Here is a 20030-nt window from a genome sequence, read left to right on the forward strand (position 1 = left end):
AGCTGATGAAACTCCTGCAAAATGAGATGGATCATTACAGCCATCCAAGCAAATGAAATTTCCTTATATATGACATGACTTTCTGCCCCACAGTTCTAAATTTTGTTTGGTCCTTGGCCACTCATTCCACTTGAAATGCTGTTTTCTCAGTTCATTTGACAGAATGTGTTCCGTTTCTCATTAGTGTCTAATTATAGAGGAAAGAATGTAATGTCACTAGAGAGTAATTAAAATCTTTTACTGTTGTTCCCACCTTCCCTTTGAATTCACAGAGACAAGATTCACCCTAATAATTTCTTGTTGCTGAAAAATATCAGTATGTGAAAATGTAGGAAGGGATTGAAGGTAAATTTAGGTGTGCTTGTTTCTGAGGTTCTAGCAATGAATACTGGAAGGTCAAAGGGAAGATGAACATTACTGACCCTGTATATTTGCATGTGATGTCATTTTTTCATATTTTGGGACATAATTACAAACAACTGGTCTTTTTTGTTTGTTTTTGATGGCAGCTAAGATACTACACTGGCATTAGCAAACAGGATTTTTACTGTGCAGGATTAGTGTTCAGATGTGGCAGCAGCATGATGTAATAGGTTGCAACTGCTGTGAGTGAACCATTATGCTCCACTGTGTAAATAATCTGCAAATTATACAACCTTCTGCTCCCTTTCCCACTACCTTCCCCTCCTACTTAGGAAGCATCAGCCCGGGATGAAAGCTCAGCATCTCATCTCTGAATCATTAGGAATCATTAGGAATGGTTAGGTTTCTAAATAACCTGTTTGATTTACTGTGGCAGAAAATTGGAAAATGTGAGAATGACCAAAATCCCAAGTAACGTGAGGAAGCAAAGACCCACGATTTTGCGATAACACAACCAGTTGTGATGCTACTCTGTTAGAAATCTTCTTGTGCCTGAAACAGTTGGGTATCCTTTGTCCTTGGCCCTTTTGGATGTCTGGTTGTTATATGAAAAAGCTGTCTGCTTCAAAATATTTATGCACCTCTGGCTAAGAGCTGCATGCATGTTTAAAGCAATGACTTGATTAATTATGGATATTTGACCTATTATCATAATAATTCATAATAATGAAGGTTTTGAGATATGGTGAAATCACCAATGTGAGCAAATAAGAAGCATGTTTTATGATATTTCATTCATTTCAAGGTATCCAGATGGTACAATCACTTCCTAGCAACACCCAACCCTGTCTGCTTTTACATATAGGGAGAATAGGAAAGAAGTGGTTTCCATACTTCACAGCATGAAGTGATGGTACTTTAGATCAAACACGCTATAAGGATGATGAAATGGCATGAAATTAGAATTATCAAACCTATGTAAATTTTAGCATGTTGAAATTTTCAGCAGTTTGCATCATTAAAAAGCACCAAATGGTGGCTGGTTTTGTTTTACAGAGGCGGTAAAGCACAACATTTGCACTATATCATGGGCTTACATATTGGGACTTCCTAGATAACTGCAAAAGCTTTGTGTGAAAAGTGAGTGTGGGCATCTCCAGGGGTAACGACATAAATGTGAGATGCAAAAATGGGAATTAAGCTAAAGGTGGCCTAGGTTAAAAACTGCTGACATGAAGTACCTGAAATAAAAAAGTAGAAGGCAAATGGTCAATCCAAAAGGAACAGGCAGCTCACAAAGGGAGTCAGATCTTAGGAGGGCCAATTCTCTTTATGGTGTCATAAATCTGATATAAGGCACCAGGCTCTGTTTGTGGTCAGTGGCTGAGTCTGTGGGCAGAACTGCTCCCAGACTGGCTGAACAGGAAACCTTCATGCCTTCTATGTACTCTTCTGCAGGCTTTATAAAATTTCAGAAGTGGCTGAGAGTTAGATACAGACCTAATGAGAGAATGACGTAACAGAAGAAAAGAAAGTAATACTTTTGGCCTAAATAGCAATAGTGTTACAGGAAGTTTAGAAGACTCCCTTGAAATCAGTACTGTTTAATGAGCTTTGTGCATGTCCCGTTTGCTGAAATGACTGGACAGAGCTAACGCAGTTTATAAAACACCATTTCTAGGATTTGCTTTTACATCTCTATAAATTGTCTTGCATGGCAAAGGTCATTCTGAAATTCCTTTGAAAGCCTTCCATCCCGAGAGAAAAGGAATTTGAGGATACAGTACATTTAATCTTTGATCTTGATGTTTCCAGTTATTTTCAGAGCCAGGAGACAGTATTACATAACCTGAGGCTGCAATAAAACCGTATGTTTTCTTCTACTTCTTCTCCAGAGGAGAGAAAGCATGACTGCATGGAGACAGTGTTCTGCAGGGGAGCTACAGATTTCACAGATGCATTCTGCCTGAACCCCCCCCAGCAGAAGAAATATTTATACAAGTACCACTTGAACCAGCATCTCGCTTCCACTAAATGCACACGGAGATTACTGGAAAGACAGTACCATAAACAAAGAGCCTGAGGGATGCTGGGACGATTACAGCATGCCTGATTGCTTGACTTCCAGCACTTGGTTGGTTGGGTTTTTTTAGAACTTCAATTCAATTTATTTTTGGCTTCTTTTTAATATTTTATAAGATTTCATCAGTGAATAGTTAGTTTTAAACCCCCAGGAAAGCAATCTAAGTAACCAAGAAAAGACTGAAATTCACCCGGGTATGAGATCCTGGAAGGCAAAACATCAAGAAGCAAAAGTAATACACATCAAACTCAACTTTCTTCAGAGTTTAGTTCAGAAGCCAAATGCTATGGGCTTCAGAGAGCAAGGGAAGAGTAGTAATAAAAGATTACTTTGAGCACAAGAACCTAACAAAGATACAAAGTAAAGTGTCTTATTGGAAAACAATATAGCCCAAAAATATCTCAAAGGAGTGTAGATTATTGATTAGGACACTTGAAGCAGCAAGCAAGATAGGGTCTAGGCCCAGCTCTCTCACTCAACAGCTGTAGGACAATTATTTCTTCTCTAAACCCATCTTTCCTCCTATGGAGGTTCTCTGGAACATGTGCACACAACAACATCTGGCAGATTTTGCTCTAAACTTATGTGAAACATTTAATGGAAGTGCATGAAAAGAAAAATAATATTTTAATTATGTAGTACTGTGACTTAGATTTATGCTTATGTAGGAATTGTTCTGTGTCTTCTCACCCAAAAGGAAACTTGAAAGTGTTTGAGTATTATTATTCTGTTTCTGGTGATATTAAAAATTACCAAGGTAGATATGGGCATACAAATAAGCAAAATAAAATAAACTCACTAATATTCCTATTTAAAATCAGAGCCCATAATCAGTGCTATAAAGATTGGCTTGACATTTTCTGCATTTTTCAAACTTTTTTTTTTCCTTAAAAAACAAGAAACAAACAAACATAACCCAGTTTTGTCACACTCATGTCTTGTCATGTTCTTGGGTTGCCAGAAAAGAACCAAACAGGCTGTATGCTTTGAAATTTTTTTTATGCAAAACATATATATGGAAACAAAGTGACACCTAAAGATGATATGAAAATTCACAAAGCAGAATTTTGGGAAAGAATAAAAATCTCATGCATAGGGGCTTACAAAATACAAAAATATTAAAGGCAGTGCATACATGAGAGGTGCATTATTTCATTGCCGTCTAGGATTGAATCCCTGCACCTCCCAGTGAAAAATCTGCCTATATTCAGGATCTGGCTCAGCACTAGATTAGATGGGTTCTTGAGTGATTATGGTAATTTTGAATTTCCTGATACTCCTGATTCTGACAGGATACCCCGATGTAGTTGAAGGTAAACAAATCATTAATTTTGTAGTTAATTAAAATGTAAGTGCATGAACCAGGTAGTGATTATGCCATTGAGAGAGACCGTCCACAATTTTCAGTTCCTTTTATCAATGCCAGATACAGCTGGCAGCAGTACACAAGTACATTTTAAACTTCCGTTATTTGCCTCTGTTGGATATTGACTTAAAATGAAATTACATGGCAAAAGATAATTCTGTTGCTTAAAAATTCATGGTTTTATCATAAAGGCTTTCAGTGTTGAAAAGCTTGAAGAATTCTGCAGGGAATACTCCCAGTCAGCTTTCCACTCTACTTGTTGACATACTAAGTTCTTCAGAAACCTGTTGTTTACCCAGATACACAGTCAGGAAGAAAGTATGTTAGCACACACCTTGCTTAAATGAGTTCTAATGCTAACTTCATGTTTAAGATTTACCAGTACTTGTGCAGGAATTCCAGTGCTTATCTTAGTATTCACCTGCATTATAAGATAAACATGCAAGTTGTTACACCAGGAAGAGTTGCTCTTCCTGTGTATGTGTATCATAGTAGAGTAACCCCAGTTCAGAGTGGTTGGAAGGGCAATGAGAGAATGAATGGGACGCAAAATTAATCAGTTTTCTAATCTGAAATGTAGGAATCCTGAAAAATATGCTGTGCTTAGCTGTTACAGAGGTCTGCATTGCTCATAAGCCAACTTTTCTTTATTTTGCATGGTCTATTCAAGGCTTGGGAAGAACAGACTTTTCTGTCACAGTGAGCATATATCTGTTGCCTACCCTCTTTCTGAGCAGTACATGCTGTCTTGCACAAGTACATTCTGTCCCACATGAGATGTACTTGTCTCCATGCAAATACCTATATTGCAGCAGAGTACTCCCGTTACATCTTTCATGTACATGTATGTGTTTCAGGAAGGTATGTATCTGCTTCAAGATAGTCACTACTAGGATTTAGAGCTTAATAAAGGATCATTTATTTATGTAATATACATGATGCAAAGTCACATATATTGCATATGCGACTTTTAAAAAGCTTTTAAAATAACATAACTCCTACACACAAAAGCTCAGAATGATTTTCATTAGAAGAATCTGATCTGTATTTAGGCTCACTTATTTGAGAATAACTTTTATTGTCAACACTGCGTAAATGTCTAAAAGGTATTAGAACCATTCTTTACAACATCTAAGCAAGCCACTTACCTCCAAAAACTATTTTTCTAATGAGAAATGTGGAAGAATTTCAGAAACATTTTGTTCCATATTCTTAAGTAGATAAATCCATTATATTGCTGTAAGATATTGCCAGATTAGCAGAAGAGTGCTCCAGAGTTCACACATATGACTTTTGAAAGTAAAATATCTGAATCATATTTCTGGGGTTTTTATAACTGCTTAAGTCAATTTTAAAGAAAAATACCAGAAATGGATTTGTTTTCCAATTTGAGACATTCCTCTGGAAAAGGCTATTGTAGGAATAATGTTTGAGAAGTAGCCACTATATCCATCCTCCTGCTATCAGTCTGCCTGAGGTAAATGCCTGCTCTGTGTGCAGATTCCAAATTGTTTCTGGTTTCATAAGGATTTTGTCTTGCAGAAACCAGGTGCAAAATTCCAGCGATGTGCAAATTAATCTTGTTCACAATCACAGCTAACGTAACAGCAGAAACATCCGCTGGTAAAAGTAGGTGTTGCAAAATAGTCTAAGGTGTGATTGGAGAGGAAATGAAAAGGAAAAAAACTAGCTTTAATAGAACAGTTATTTATATGCTAAGAAAGGAGGTGGCAAACGTTTTTGAGTGTATTTTTAGTCTCTTGAGCTTTCTAGGAGGATATTATTGACATTGGGTATAAAGTAAAGTTGGAGTAAAGAAAAAGAAGCTGTCAAACTCAGATTCTCTTCAGCTATTAGAAGAGGTGGGAAATTATTTTTAAAATCATAGAACAAGAAGAAATAAAAGGCACTGAAGCAGAAGGAAGTAGGTTATGGTTACAATAGTAAATACAGAGGTAAAAGAAAATATGGTATCAGAGGTAGTGAAAGAGAAAACTATGAAAAATGGCAAAAAATGAGATGATGTTCTAAAACTATACTTATTGCCGAGAGCAAGACAGGCCACAGGCCTGCATGCAACAGGCCTGAAGGGAAGAATAGAGATGAAGAGGATGCTTAGTTTGAAGATCATGTCTCAAGAGACAGCTATGATTCATGAATAATTTATAACCAGTATTGCCATTTGAAGTCAAACAGATCAAGCTTAGGAGGTAAGAAAATTCTTTGAAGACGACAGATACCATCTTGAAGTTTCTGTTACCAGCTTCACAGGAATAAAGGTAAAGCTTCTAGATGTATGTAATCACCCTAGTCCAAATCCTACAAGGTATTTAAGTGGTTTGACCTTTTCAAGAGGAGACCTTTGAAGAACTGTTTCTGAAATAGACATATTCAGGATAACATTCACAACTACTGCAAAACAGGTTCCCCTGAGAGTCTCCATTCCATGTTGCAGTGTGAATGTCATCACATTGTATGTTTTCAGGCCAGGAAGTGCAACCTCTTAATCTTTCTTTAAAAGTGAGGTTATTACACTGTGAATCCCATGGGCTAAGTCTTTTTCAGGCTTTCTTCTTTTAGTGTTTGAAAAAGTTATGTCCTGCAAAGCTTTTAGAAGTGAACTGGCAATTCTGCATCTGAAATACTGTGTGGCATACAGAGAAGGATGCATTTGGAGTCCTGCAGAACTGTGGGGTGTACCCTCCACATTGGTAATGTAAGGTGAAGTCATTGGAAGTTAGATCTTTGTAAGGTCACCTACATTGTTTTTTAGAAGTTCAGGTGCTGTGTTTGTAACTTCGTGGAGAGATAAGGCTGCAACTGGTGTTAGGCACCAGAAAAAGGTTAAGATGCCTTTTGTATATATTCATGAAGGTTGCTACCATAAAAAAATTGAGGTTTGAGATGACAGGTTGGATGCAGAAATGATGCAATGATCATCCTTATCTTGCAGGAGCAGCTTGTTATAGAGATTCCCTATGAGACAAAGTTAGTTATGATGTAAGGTCAGATGCCATAAGAGACAAGGATACTCAAAACCTAAGAGGCAAAGCAATAAAACTGCAAGCAATAACGTCTCACATCCAGCAAAACAATGCTTGCTTTGAAGGGGCTCATAGTTTTCAGGAAAGGCTGTGGATATGGAAATGCCACTGCATTTCCTTCAAGAAACCAACATTCCCATCATGAAATGCAGCACTGCGTGGTGCCCAGGAGCAGGCCTCCTGCCTGGTCCAGGTCTGCTAGCCCCATTTCCCAGCAAGTGCTTTGCCATTCATATGCAAATAGTGCAGGTGGAAGAGAAGGGGTAGCCAAAGCCAAGTAAGAATTTAAAATACTTCAGTGGAGTGAAAAGGAGAAGTTGGAGGTTTGCTTTTTGTCATGACTTTTAGTTTTCACTGTGGAAATGACAGCAGTGTTCTCAAATTGCATCCCAACAGTTCCCAGCTAGATGAATTTTAAACATTTTATCATTTCTAGAAGTAGAATAAGTTCAAAAGAAGATGACTGATGGTAGGTTTTGAAAAATACATGTTTTACTGATTTACTTTCCTCCCTTTTCTTGATCCTAACAACTATGAGAAAAACCTTTTTAAGCAAAGTGAGTGTTTGAAAATACGAACACAGGTGTAAGCAAAGCTCTTTCAAGCATCTCTTAAGGGGAACCAATCTATTTGTTGTTTAGTTGTGTTAAGAGCAAGCTACCCTGATCTTGGATTAAAATTCCACTATCATGGAAGTTATATCTGGAAGAAAAAAAAAGTTTGTATATCCAGAGCAAGGGAATTATAATTAGAGTTTTGCCATAGAAAAAAAATTGTATTCTTCATTGTCTTTTTCTGAAAGGTTTGTTTTTCCTTTAACTATGTTTTTATATTGTATTTTAAGATTTGTGCATGGGGGTGGTACCTGTGGTACAGCATTCAGGCAGGCATAGTAACAATTATCATATGTTTATCTTTGATTTTAACTAGTACGGGTGGAATAAAGCTCCTTCATTTAAGTAGCCTAGTCTTTTTGGCTCTGTATATGAAGGACTAGCTTGGGCTGATTTTTTTCATTTTCAGAGGTGCAGGAGCAGTATATTATTTCAAGAACATTTATATGTAAAATATTTGTTCTCAAGTCCGATAGAGAATCTTCATGCAAAAGTTCAGTCTACGATAGAAAATTACTCTCTAATTCCACACAACAAATCCAAACTGTTATCTGAACTGTGCATATAATAATTGGCATTTTTGGACCTAAATATATTGGGCTGTGCACATCTCAGATTATTTCAGTTGTTTCCTCATTTCAGTTTAATTCTCAATATTATTGTGATATTTTGGCTCATAGAGCTTGAGTCCCATCCAGAGGTTGGAATTACAATGACATGTGAAATGTAATTAAAAATGAAACCGATACTGAATAGCTTTTTGTTTGTTTTTTTTTCTTTGTAAACCACAAAACTGGTACTGGTAAAGCTTTTGTTAAAATTTAGAGAAGCGTATTGCTTTTTATCCTCTTCCTCTAAGAGAAAGGGTTTATTATTCTAGGTCCTCCTTGCTTGTAATTCTGATTATAAGGATTAGTTATAACTATTAAGACAGAAGCTGCGAAGTTTCAAAAAGACAGGTAGAGGGATCTGAGGGACTTGTGTAATGGTCCCCTATTGTTTTCCACAACATCAGCCACCCCTTACACTTTTCCTCCCAAGAGAGGTTAAGCCATGAATTTGGTTCCTGTTAGACTCTAGAGAAATGTCTTGGAGAACACCTGCAACGAATGCTTCAGCTGCTGAAAAAGCTTCAGTTGGCATGTACATGTTCATTAGGCAGTAAGGAATTCTGCCGTGCAGCCATGAGATGCAAAACTGTAAGAAATAAGCCCCTCTGCTCACAGAATTTTTTTTTCCCCTAGAGAAAAATCTCTTATCACACAAGGAAACAAAAATCCATTATAAACTTTAAAGGATGTGGCAGTAGGAATGAGGTGAGCCAGACAGAAAGAGATAAGAGGTAGAGACTTTTTCCTTCCCAACTCATCTAAACCTAGTTACACAGTTTTTCGACAATTACTATTAAAAAAAAAAAATAAAAGTAATTTCTTTTCTTCATATTCAATAATATTATTACAGGATGACTAGAAATGTTGACAGTTATTCGAGAACTCTTATTTCATAGCTCAGATCCTTAGCAGTAGAGCAAACATAGCTGAAGTGACAGCATGCTGTCATGAACTGCCCTGGTTATTGCTACTGCACTTGTACAACCAAAGTGAAGCTATGCAATTCCAAGGCATTGTTGTTTCACTTTATGATTTTGCAGCTGGATCAATCTAATAGCTCTGTTCCAGACCAGTAGTTTGGTACAATGATGTAAGAAAAGAATTTTTGGTGAACTACAACGGTGGTTGGAAGTATTCCAACTTGTTTTAGCTTGTTTTTAAATAAATTTTACTGAGAAAGAGCAGAAAACCTTCTAAGAAGTCACTATTAATTTGTTGACTGTATATTTTGTGTTTTGCATAACTAGAGAACGGATGTTAAGTAAGGTAAAATAGTTGTTGCTATCAGTAATTTGAATGGACAGGGTATGAACTCATTTAGGATTTTTGGAAGGTGGTAAATGAAGAGAGTTTTTTTTGGGGGGGCTTAACCTACGGACTCAGAGAACAGAAGCAACTTGTATGACTGTGTTACCTACATAATATGACTCTACTTCCTCTTCAAACTCTTATTCTCAAGATTAAAAGAAAAGCAGTTGAGTACAGTCAGCAAGAGCACATTATTTGCAATAGTGTTTTGACTGTTTTTTTTATTCATAGAACTATACGCAAGAAAGAACAAATGGCAATTTGTTGACTAGTTTCATGATCATTCCTAATCAGTGGCACTGACACACACGAAGGGTGCGGTGGCATGTTGGTAAGTTCTCTTATGTAGGGCATGATGCAAGGAAGTATTATTACATAAATTTTATCCTGCAGCTCCTTAACCTTAATTATGCAGTCTTCTTGAGAGTAACAAAGAGCTCACTTAATAGACTCTATCACTTTCTGAGGTAAGTGGCATATTTATAGCTTCTGTGGTATACATGAAAACGAGGACGATTATGCCTTGATGAAAAAAGTGATGTTAAAACACATGCTATTTACAATTAGGAATTTATTATAACAATAAAAATGAGGGAGTTGATGTTTGTGAAACATTAAACAATAATGACAAATATTTGCACATTACTCCCATGCTTAACACTGCGCCGCTGCATTCCTCTGTCAGAATGAGTTCTCAACATTATAGGATGGTTTTATGGAATTGTAGATAGCGCATTTAAAAATGTAAGTAGAACTTTTTGTAGTTACAAGGTGTTGTGGAGACTTTTAGAAATTTTTACATACTGTAGATGTTTTCATTTAACACCGTAGTCTATTTACTTTTTGTTTCTCCTGTTTTATTTGATACAAAAAAAAAATTAAAAATCAAAGCTTATTGGTAAGATCTCTTTAAACTTAGTGATGTTAAATTGGTTGCATTTGCATTTTTCATGGGATATTTGGCTGGATATGGGTATTATTAGCTGCCACCAATGCTGCCTGACTCAGATACTCATGTTATGCAGGCATGTATGACTTGCTTCCACTCAGCCTTTCAATTACATCTATTCAAATACAGTGACAACGTCCCCCAACAAACCAGCATCTTACCTAAGCAGGCTACCGAAAATGCTATGTAATGACTTGAGATTGAGAAGCCAGAAACTGCATTTGCAAACTGAAGGGATTTAACTGTGTAGAAACAGCCTTAGAGGCATATGTTTATTATTTAGGATATATATGTGTCCCAGGGAAATAGAAACTTATTTCAAAGGAACTACCCCTGCACTATACAGATCCTGATCATTAAGCTATCAGCTTCCAACATCCTCAATAAACTTAATTTTCTCCACTGAAAGAGCAAGAAGATGATGAGTAATATAAGACCAAGGGGAAAAAACTCTGAAAGAAATTAGCTGAAAATCATTGCACTACAAATGTGGGGTTTTAACACAAAAAGGTTCTAGAAATAAAACAGTGAGAAATGTGCTGTGCTCTGCTGTGCTGATCAATGAACAGGTTGCACAGATTACCTTGTGACTCTGCACCTGAAAGGCTGAAGTGCTCAGGAACCCTCCAATTTGTCACAGGATTGCTTAATGTTAAATTATTTAAACAGCACAATAAATCATGTATTTCTTTAAATTGAGACTTTAAACATACTTAATCACTATGAAGAAAAATCTTTAAAATAATGCTTACTATTCAAAGCTTTTTTAATGCTAAAATTATTGTGAATATGCATTATTCTTTAAGCCATTGTGTCTAATCCTTTGAATCAAAGATCTTGCCACAGTTCATTGTAAATAGGTCTAGCTCCAGTGGCAAAGAGTGAAATTACAGTGAGTTTTCTTTCGTGGTATTGTGACAGTTTCTGTGAAAATCAGTCAGTAGATGGAGAATCATTATTTCATTACCAAACAGGAATTAAGAAAGGGAGTGGGGATGTTAATATGCTTTGTGTCTCAAAGAGTCATCAGTACTCATGAAAATATATTAGGAGCGTTAGAGGCGCCACAGTTATTTGCAGGAAAAGTCTTAAGAGATAGAATCACTCTGTTAATCTGCTGATTTTCATCCTAAAATTAAAAACATTTTAAAATGATGTTTTTTCTTTATTCTTAAATAATTTAAATTATCTAAAAGACCTAATTATTTTATTGATATGAATTTAATAAATGTTATTTCTTAAAGCCACTGTTGTCTTATATCCACAAAACCATATTTACTACAAAACCAAGCCTTTCATGTATATGCTTTTGCAATTACCCTGCATTAGGTTCAGTGCAAATGCTTGCAAGATTCCACATTATCCCTTATTCTTCGGTTAGTTGACATTAATCCTTTTTATCTTTACCTTACCTTTCTAAAGCTCAGTTTAAACTTATAGCAAGCTTTCAGATATGGCAAAGCTACAGAAAGACAAACTCAGGAAAATAAATTTGACCCTCAAGAGCATCTGTTCAATTGGGAAGACTCTTGAGAGGGTGGATTGAGAGAGGTTTCAGGCCCCAGCAACCCTCTTCTTCAGGGCCAGTCATGATTTCACTTTGGTGGGCTGACTCAGTTGACATTGAGTCTAAGAAAGACTGAGAGTAAAAAAGGGCTGAATTACTGTCACTGGAATTTTAAGCAAACCTTTAACCTCTCTCAAAAGATAAAATATAATATTCAAGGGGTCTTTCAACTCTTTATGTGTTTAGTTAGAGGCAGGTGAATTTGAACACCTAAACCTGAAGCTATGCAGATACAAACCTGAACAGAAAAGTTAGATGCTTTCAATCTCAAAGAATTTTAAACATAATAATTTCACAGGAATATTGGGGTTTTATCCCCTGCCTATTAAACCATACCGATCTAGCCCATGACTGTAAAAGAGATAGTGAAGTTGAGGAGCTTTTTGTTCTCTGGATGTGTTTTGCATTAACCCCAGAGCTGTGATGGCCCCTCAGTCCTCAGTCAAGCTTTGTCACTACTGCCATGGCTTGGCAGTTTTCACTGCTTACATTAAGCTCTTTACAAGGAGTCTTACAGCACCTAACATTATGGAAGTGCAACTACATTTGCCACATAAACTGGAAGGATCCTTTTTATTGCTTATAACTGAGCATGGGACAGAAAAGCGAGTCAAAATGAGCTATTAATTACATTTATTATTTGGATCCATGGGCTTTCTTGTTGGATATGTCATTTGTGTTAAATTCTCTGCTCCTTGGCCTCTACTGTTAAGGTGGCATGAATTTTCCTATTACTGTGCTGTCACAGGAATGGGCCCACAGAGATTTCAGAAACAACTCTAGATCAGGTGTCGAAAAGAGTCATTTGGGTGAATAAAGGAAGCAGGAAGGCAGCTGTGCAGGTTTTCTCAGGTCTTTTGGGATGCTGCCAAGGGCTGAAGCAGCCAGTACAGAAGAGCCCTGAATGCAGTTGCCTGAAGTCCTGCTCAGTCATTTCAGGAGAGGCCTCTGCGACTCATTGTCTGGTTTCTCAGGAAGCTCTCAGCTTGTCCCTGTCATCTTGTCTGCCTCACAGGGATTATATAAGGATAAATGGGTTTTGCAGTTCTGGAACATACTTTTGTAGATCTGGGATGTCTGCATGACAGGGAGGAACCAAAAAGCCTGCTTACTGAATTAGTTCATTTATGCAGTCATGTGAATTCATCTATAAAGACGCATTTGCCACACAATTAACCAACTTGGATGAGAAAGTGTAGAGTATACAACAGGTGTGGGAGGGATGCAATTGTACTACAACTTTACTCTTTGAAGACATAATCCTGAAATATAGACTAATTATTTTCAGTGAACAAACTTTTCAACCGTTACAATTTTAGCAAACTTACATTAATTGTTATGCTTTGATGAATGATTGAGCAGATATTCATATCTGGGTTGATAAAATATTGTTATTCATATTCCATAAATATGTTTTATTAATTATCCTTCAAAAAAATATGCATGAGTAGTTACCTTAGCCTGGTTGTATTCCCTGACAGCAATATCAAGCTATTATAAACTACAACCATAACAAAAATCCTTCTATTGCTCACAGAAATGTGAGCCTTCATAATGGTGGTATATGAAAATTAAATAACTAAGCCCTCCTGTATTTTCTTTCAAATAATGATGTGTTGGATACAGTAATGTTAAACTGTGGCTTATGTGAGTTAAAATAAGGGAGAGTTTAAAAGGGGGTGAAAGAATAATTTATAAGCAAAATTACTCCCTAGTGCTCTCTTTCTGGCCAGGTGACAAGAATATTTGTGTTGAGAGTAATATTTTAAGGTATAGCTGTTCAGATATTTTAGGGTTATCTTAAGGTATTTGCTGAGAGCTGAGAATTTCCTTTGAAACAGCAAACGTAAAAATAGGCCTTTCAGTCCGTTGTGCCTGCCTACTGCATAAATGTTTCACAATCCTACAGAGACAGCATTCTTTTAGCAAGTTTGATTAAGGTAAAATTTAATATAGCTTTTCAAAAAAACAGGAATATTGGGATAAGTTCTCTCGTAAACTGTGAAGACAACAGTAATACACAGAACAATTTAACACTAGGCTGGGCTTTCTGACTTAAAGCTTATGTCATCATTTGCTCCTCTTCAAAGTGGATACAAAGTATGTTTAAATTTTGCCAAAAGCAAAATTGCTGGTACTAGTAGTGCCTTGTACCTGTTCACTAGATTAAAATCTTCGGACAGGGAAAGTTTTCGATTCCCAGGGGGAACTCCCTAGCAATGCCATAGGCTGTAATCAGCTCATGCCAGCACCTGGAGCTGTGTATGAGGGTGTCAGGGATTTCTAGTCATAGTGGCAATCTGCCTATGGCCGTTTTTTACCATCAGGCCTATTTCCCACCACAGATCTTCTAATATAGTGTGCACCTGTTGCATCATGCTGAGACTTAATAAAGAAACTTAGGGAGAAGACTTCTGAGCATCATGGAACCTCTGGGGACTGCACGCCTTCCAACAGTTCAGTTCATTACAGTACAGCATTAACACATAGAAGTCTGCAAATACATCCTCCTCCACAAAATAATAGCCTTGACCACATTTTCCTGATAAACCAGAAACCAGACCTGGATCTATTTATGTGATTTAATAGATGCATAGGAAGATAAATATTTAATTGCCAATTTGACACTGTTTATCAGTTATGAGCAATACGCTCTCTGCTGCACAGTTCCGATTAGCTCTGTAAAACACAGAACAGGAAGAATATAAAAAGGAATTTACAGATATTGGCTCACCAGTTGCATGGATCCTGTGTAGCTTGTTGAATAGTTATTTATCGATTAGTTTTATAGTGCCTTTGTATCTAATTAAAAATTCAGGACAGGCTGTGTGAATAAGAAATAGGCAATGTCATGGCTAAAAATGGAACTGCCCAGTTAAAAAAATGAACTGGGAATACCAGAAGCTCCATCTGTCCTGAATAATTACATGTTCACAAAATGGTTTCATAGTACAGTACTTTGTACATGCAAAAACAGTGGAATAGTGAGTAGAAATGCAGTCTGTGCAATAATTTTGTGAAATTCATGGGAACACCTTGATGGACATCAAGATCTAAGGTAGTCCTTTTCTCCTGGTCTGAGGTATGATTTAATAAGAAATCTGACTTCAAGGTTTCTGCAGTCTCCCTAAATATTATGTGGCAGTGCTGATTATTGTTGTGGTTTAAACCCAGGGTGTTTGTTTTAATTCTTTAATAATCGCCAATTATATTTTCTTCCAGACTGGTTCCATGCTTCCAGATGTTTTCATAGGGCATGTTTTCTAAACCCTTTACTTATTACACTTTCCTGCACTCCTCTGTCTTTCTTAAAATGTTGGCCTTAAAAGTGAACTTTTTTAATAAACCATTTGACATTAGTTTTTCAGAATAGGACAGTGGATTTTCCTCCCCCGTTTACACACAACACTGATTAATGCATCCCAGAAAAGGTGGGTTTGGGTTTGTTTGGGGTTTTTTGCAACATTAGTATCACATTCTCTGTCCATGTGTACTTATGGACTACTACAGTCCCCAGAATTTTTTACACAACTGCTGATCTGTTTGTATTTGTGCTCTTCCTTATTCCTTCCTACAATCTTTTCCTCTTTATTTGAAGTAACTAATCAAAAATTTTGTAATTTTCATATTTTCCTTTTCCAAAAGTGCCACATGTTCCAGATAGGCATTAAGTACTAATCTAGTGGGATTTTGTATATCTTGATAATTTTTTATAAGCACTACTCATAGCAGCATCCATCCAAATTTTAGGAGTTGGCAAAAAAATCTCTAGACTATGCCATTAGTTCATCCCTCTTTTATTTGAGAACCTCACTATCATTCAGTGGATGGGGCCTTTTACTAAGAGCAGAAAGGTCACACAAGAGAATTGGTAGCTTCTTAATAAATGACCGATATGGACTGTTTGAGCAGAGATTAGAGACATACTTAATAATACAATAATCTTAAACCTATCTCAGTTTACAGGTGTACGTGGTCAACTGTAGCAGTTTATATAACTCAGATTATATTATGTCTTAATATGCACTTTATTGCAAATAGTCTGAACTAAACCACTGCTCTTTATATAGCAGTTTGTAGTGAAAAAAAAACCAAATATGTATGTGTAATATCTTATTAAATATACAGACTATTTAGTCATCTTAATGAAATGAAACGTTCATAGGGCAGAAGTTTGAGAGTTAACTCTTTTAAGACCCCACTGTTAACCAGCTGTGGGCCTCATTAGTTTAGTAATCTCTTAGTGCTTGGTCTGTGACTTTTGAAGAAAATGAGAGTCACATTTGAATGTTGAGTTTGGAATGAATTTGAATTTGAAAGCTGAAAATTCAGGATGATTCACTTCAGATAAGAAACGGACAGCATGGTTTATAATAGTCCAGTTGCTTTTTTCTGTTGTTATTGGGATTTTCTAAATTATAAGGGATAGAATTCCCACATCTGTCCCTTTCAGTTAATCTTGTTTCTGCAGTGCATGCAAGGGAAGAGCAGCAGATAAATGTAGTTACTTCAGCAAGTTCCTCAAATCTCATGAAGCTTATACGCAAACAGTCCTTGTCGTTCTCTGCCCATAACTCAGCCCAGATCTCAAATGTACTTTAATATTCTCATGCTATGGCATGACAGGAAAAAAGGTAACAGATTGTAATAACTAAGTCTCAGCCATCCTTCCTGATTCTCTTCTCTTCCAATCACAAAGTGAGCATAGCTCTCAAAGCCTAGTATCTGTTAGTCACTGGAGGGCATGAAGCTGAAAACAAGAATTTGTTTTGAAATGGAGTAAATGAATATATGAAAAGTTAACTCCAGTTTCAAATGCCTTAACACTGTTCCCAAACTCTTTCTGTCTGTAGCTGTTCAATCTCATATTCTCTAGTTCCCCCTTCTTGTGTTTAGGTTTCTCTGTTTTCTGTTGTCATCTAAATTTACTTTTGGGGAAGAGTTTTGGAAGTATAGTCCTCTTTCCAAGATCTTGTGAATCTTCCCATTGCCTCCTCCACTGTACCTTGGCTCATTGGCATTTAGTCATTAATTGGTACCTAAATCCTATTATACACAGCACTGCAATTAGTTGCGTAAAGTCTGAAGACTTACTTTAGCAATACAGGCATTCGAACATTTAACTTGTGTACTCAGCCTGCACATCAGTTGCTAATGAATTTGTAAGCTTGGATTTTTTTTTCTTTTCTTTTGAGAAACTGTTGAAAATGTGTGCATGTAAGAGAGCAGTAATAGGTAGAGTATGGGTCTGGCTGAGGAATAGTGGACTTAATGCAGTTCCCAGCATGCTAATAAGGCACTTAAGTAGAACGATAAACACTCTTTAGGCTCTGCCAGCTTTAGCAAAATATCTGTAGTAGACAGACCAGATTTGTTACAATCCCTATTTTGTTGTGGTTGTTTTTTCCCCACTTTCTAATTATTTAGATACTGCACCTAAATCAAAATGAAATCCAATTTTCTGCATATGTATGGTCATAAAAACAAAAGGAGCAAGGGGAATCAAGCATAAGATAACTGCAGCAAAAGAAATGTATACACAAGATGTTTCCCCAAGGTTGTATACTCAGCAAGTCTTTGAAAGTAGCTCAGCAACCGGAGTAGCTTTCACAAGCATTTCTTCTTAGGAATCTAGTGATGGCTGGAGTGACTCTTTGCTGCTTTAAAGTGCATGCTAGTTGCTAGTTACTTTTTCTTAAGGCAAATTAAAAGGGTTGGTGTGTGTCATCAGATTAAAAACTAATGATGCAACATAATGGTAGTACTCCAGGTGAGCACTATGAGCTTGAATGGCTGAAAAAAGAAAAGGTTTTCTTTGCATGGGAAAGTATCCTTTTACTTTCTGTGTTTTACTGTTTATTTCCCAGTCTGTGCTTTTGGTTCACCAGTGCAAGCTGTGCTGAATCAGTGGATCTGTAGCTTGTAGTATAAGATTTTATTGCTTTCTACCTCCAGGCCCCCCCAAAAAAGAAAAAAAGTTTATTAGAGAATGGCTCAAGCAGAAAAGAAAAGAAAAAGAGCAAATAAAAGAAACTTGACTTAAGGCTGAAATAAAGTTAGTTTTCATCCTGAGCACATTGAGACCTTTGGCCACACCAGGGTACACTGCTGCCTTTTGTGCTTTGCCTATTCAGGGGGAGCCTGAGGTGCGATGTATCGCTGTTTATATTTCTGCTTTGAGAGCAATTCCACCATGCCATGTGTAACGATGGTTATTAGCAGCTACAGCTCGCACACACACTGCTCTCTTTGCTTTTGCACCTTTACTTTTGTTGTTTTTTTTTCTGAGAAAATGAGAAAGGTCAAACGCTTTTTTGAGCAGCTGACTAAATATCTTCCTCAGCTAAAATGGCAGAAGATGCCATAAGGCCAATGTGGCTACAGCTGTGAGGCTTCATTCCATTTTTTCCCTGCTCATAAGACTAGACATGTCATTTGTGCTTAATGTCTGGTGATTCAGGAGCTGGAACTTGAATTCATTCTCAATCTGTTTGTTTGCACTCCGGTGTAATAGACAACGGGTTTCTCTCCACTGTAGTATATCTCAGTTTCCTTTTGAATACAATGCTGACCTTTTGGAAATAAAATGGATGGGGATATTTCTTTATATTTCTTAAGATATTTGTTAAGTCTGAATTAACACAGATGTCTGAAGTTAAATCAATATATACACCAGGAAAGGAAAATAAAGTAAAAATCAAAAGCAACCAGAAAAGAAAACTGCTTTCATTTCACTGATCTTTTTGAAAGGGAGAAACCAAAGACAAGGTATATCAAGCACATACAATATTAGTATTTCCTCTTTGCATCCTTTTTCATATTCACTGATTTTCTTTCCACTGAGAAATAAAACAATATATATGTCTAGAAGTATGAATTTTCCTGCTTAGTTAGTAGTGTTAAAAATCACTATTTTTTTTAAATGTTGAGTGCTTGCTTATTTATCATTTTAGATCTCATTACTTGTTTCCAAGGAGACAGAAATATGCAGGAAAATCATCTGAGAGTGATTTGTAAGGCTGTTCTCTTTAATGAGAGTTGAATGTGCCCTGTTTTGAGGAACAAAATAAACTTGGAGCTGCTGTAGTAAAGAGGTTGGGACTTTGTATTTTATTTCTGTGCAGACCTACTTTCTGCAACTAGAAGCTGGAAGGGGGTTGTAAAATATTCAAATCAGTATCACGTTCTCATTTAGTGGCTCAGCTGTGCTGTTTTCTACACTGAAACAGCATAGGAAGTTCCCTTGCCTACACACCCCTTGCAGTAGTAGCTTTCTCCTGACAGTTTTAGGTATTACTTGGGGGACAAGAATGGACAGTAAACAACTTATTTTTCTTCCTGTGTAGTGTTCTTCAGAAACAGTAAAGCCTGGATGGTTCCATAGGTATAAAAAAGCCTGTAATTGTTCAGTGAAGTGCCAGTGTTAACTTCCAAACTTCTAAATCTCTTTTTTCTTTCTGTTAATGAAATCCAAAATTAACCTACACGTAAGCAGATCAGTTGTCTTACCTGAAGTAGTCTTCACCACCTCAGTTGTATTTCTTAATCCTGTAAAGGAGAACTGGTAAAGCCTCCAGGATCTGGTGTCCCCCACCTCCACAGAGCTGCGCTTCCATTGGTAAATGATCTCTTCCCTTGGGTAGCCATCTTATTGCAATGGAAAATACAGAATGCTTTGGTTTATAGTCATTGCTAGGGTTATGGTACGCTTTAGGGAGTAAAAACACTATTTTCCAGTTCTGGAAAAAACTAGAGAAGCTTATTGCAAGTAAATTATAGATATGTTTTTCTCAAGTTACTTAGTAGTGACTTTTAATGTTACATTTTATTTTATTTATATATAAATCAAAATAGCACTTGAGATAATTTTTTTTCTACTTTCGTGGCCCCAGTAGGATGCAATTTTGCCCATCCTTCAATTATGGCCAAAAAAGTCTGCAGCTGCACCAGGAATTCATACCTTGACCTGTTTGCAAAATGTCAAACTTTTGACTCAAACTGTTGCAATAGTAAAACACTCATATGGAGAGAGAAAGCAACAGGTCATGAGACTTTGATTCTGATTGTAAATATGTCTACTGTTATGCTGTATCATAAATGAATCACATGGGTTCCAGAAATTATA

At 36.6% G+C, this 20030-nt stretch overlaps 1 protein-coding gene across 4 annotated transcripts in view; it reads right to left on the reverse strand.

Moving 5' to 3' along the window:
* Positions 1 to 20030, reverse strand: part of GABRG2 (gamma-aminobutyric acid type A receptor subunit gamma2) — a 66877-nt gene that overhangs the window by 16915 nt on the left and 29932 nt on the right. For all 4 annotated transcript variants that reach the window (XM_062605330.1, XM_062605329.1, XM_062605331.1 and 1 more), the window contains exon 6: positions 19415 to 19552. In XM_062605330.1, the coding sequence (XP_062461314.1) occupies positions 19415 to 19552 (138 nt within the window). The remainder of the gene's footprint in view (positions 1 to 19414; positions 19553 to 20030) is intronic.

The sequence above is a fragment of the Pezoporus occidentalis genome, unplaced genomic scaffold (genome assembly GCF_034315485.1).
Source record: "Pezoporus occidentalis ecotype Australia unplaced genomic scaffold, CSIRO_AGI_Poc_V1 ctg91, whole genome shotgun sequence".
Lineage (NCBI taxonomy): Eukaryota > Metazoa > Chordata > Aves > Psittaciformes > Psittacidae > Pezoporus > Pezoporus occidentalis.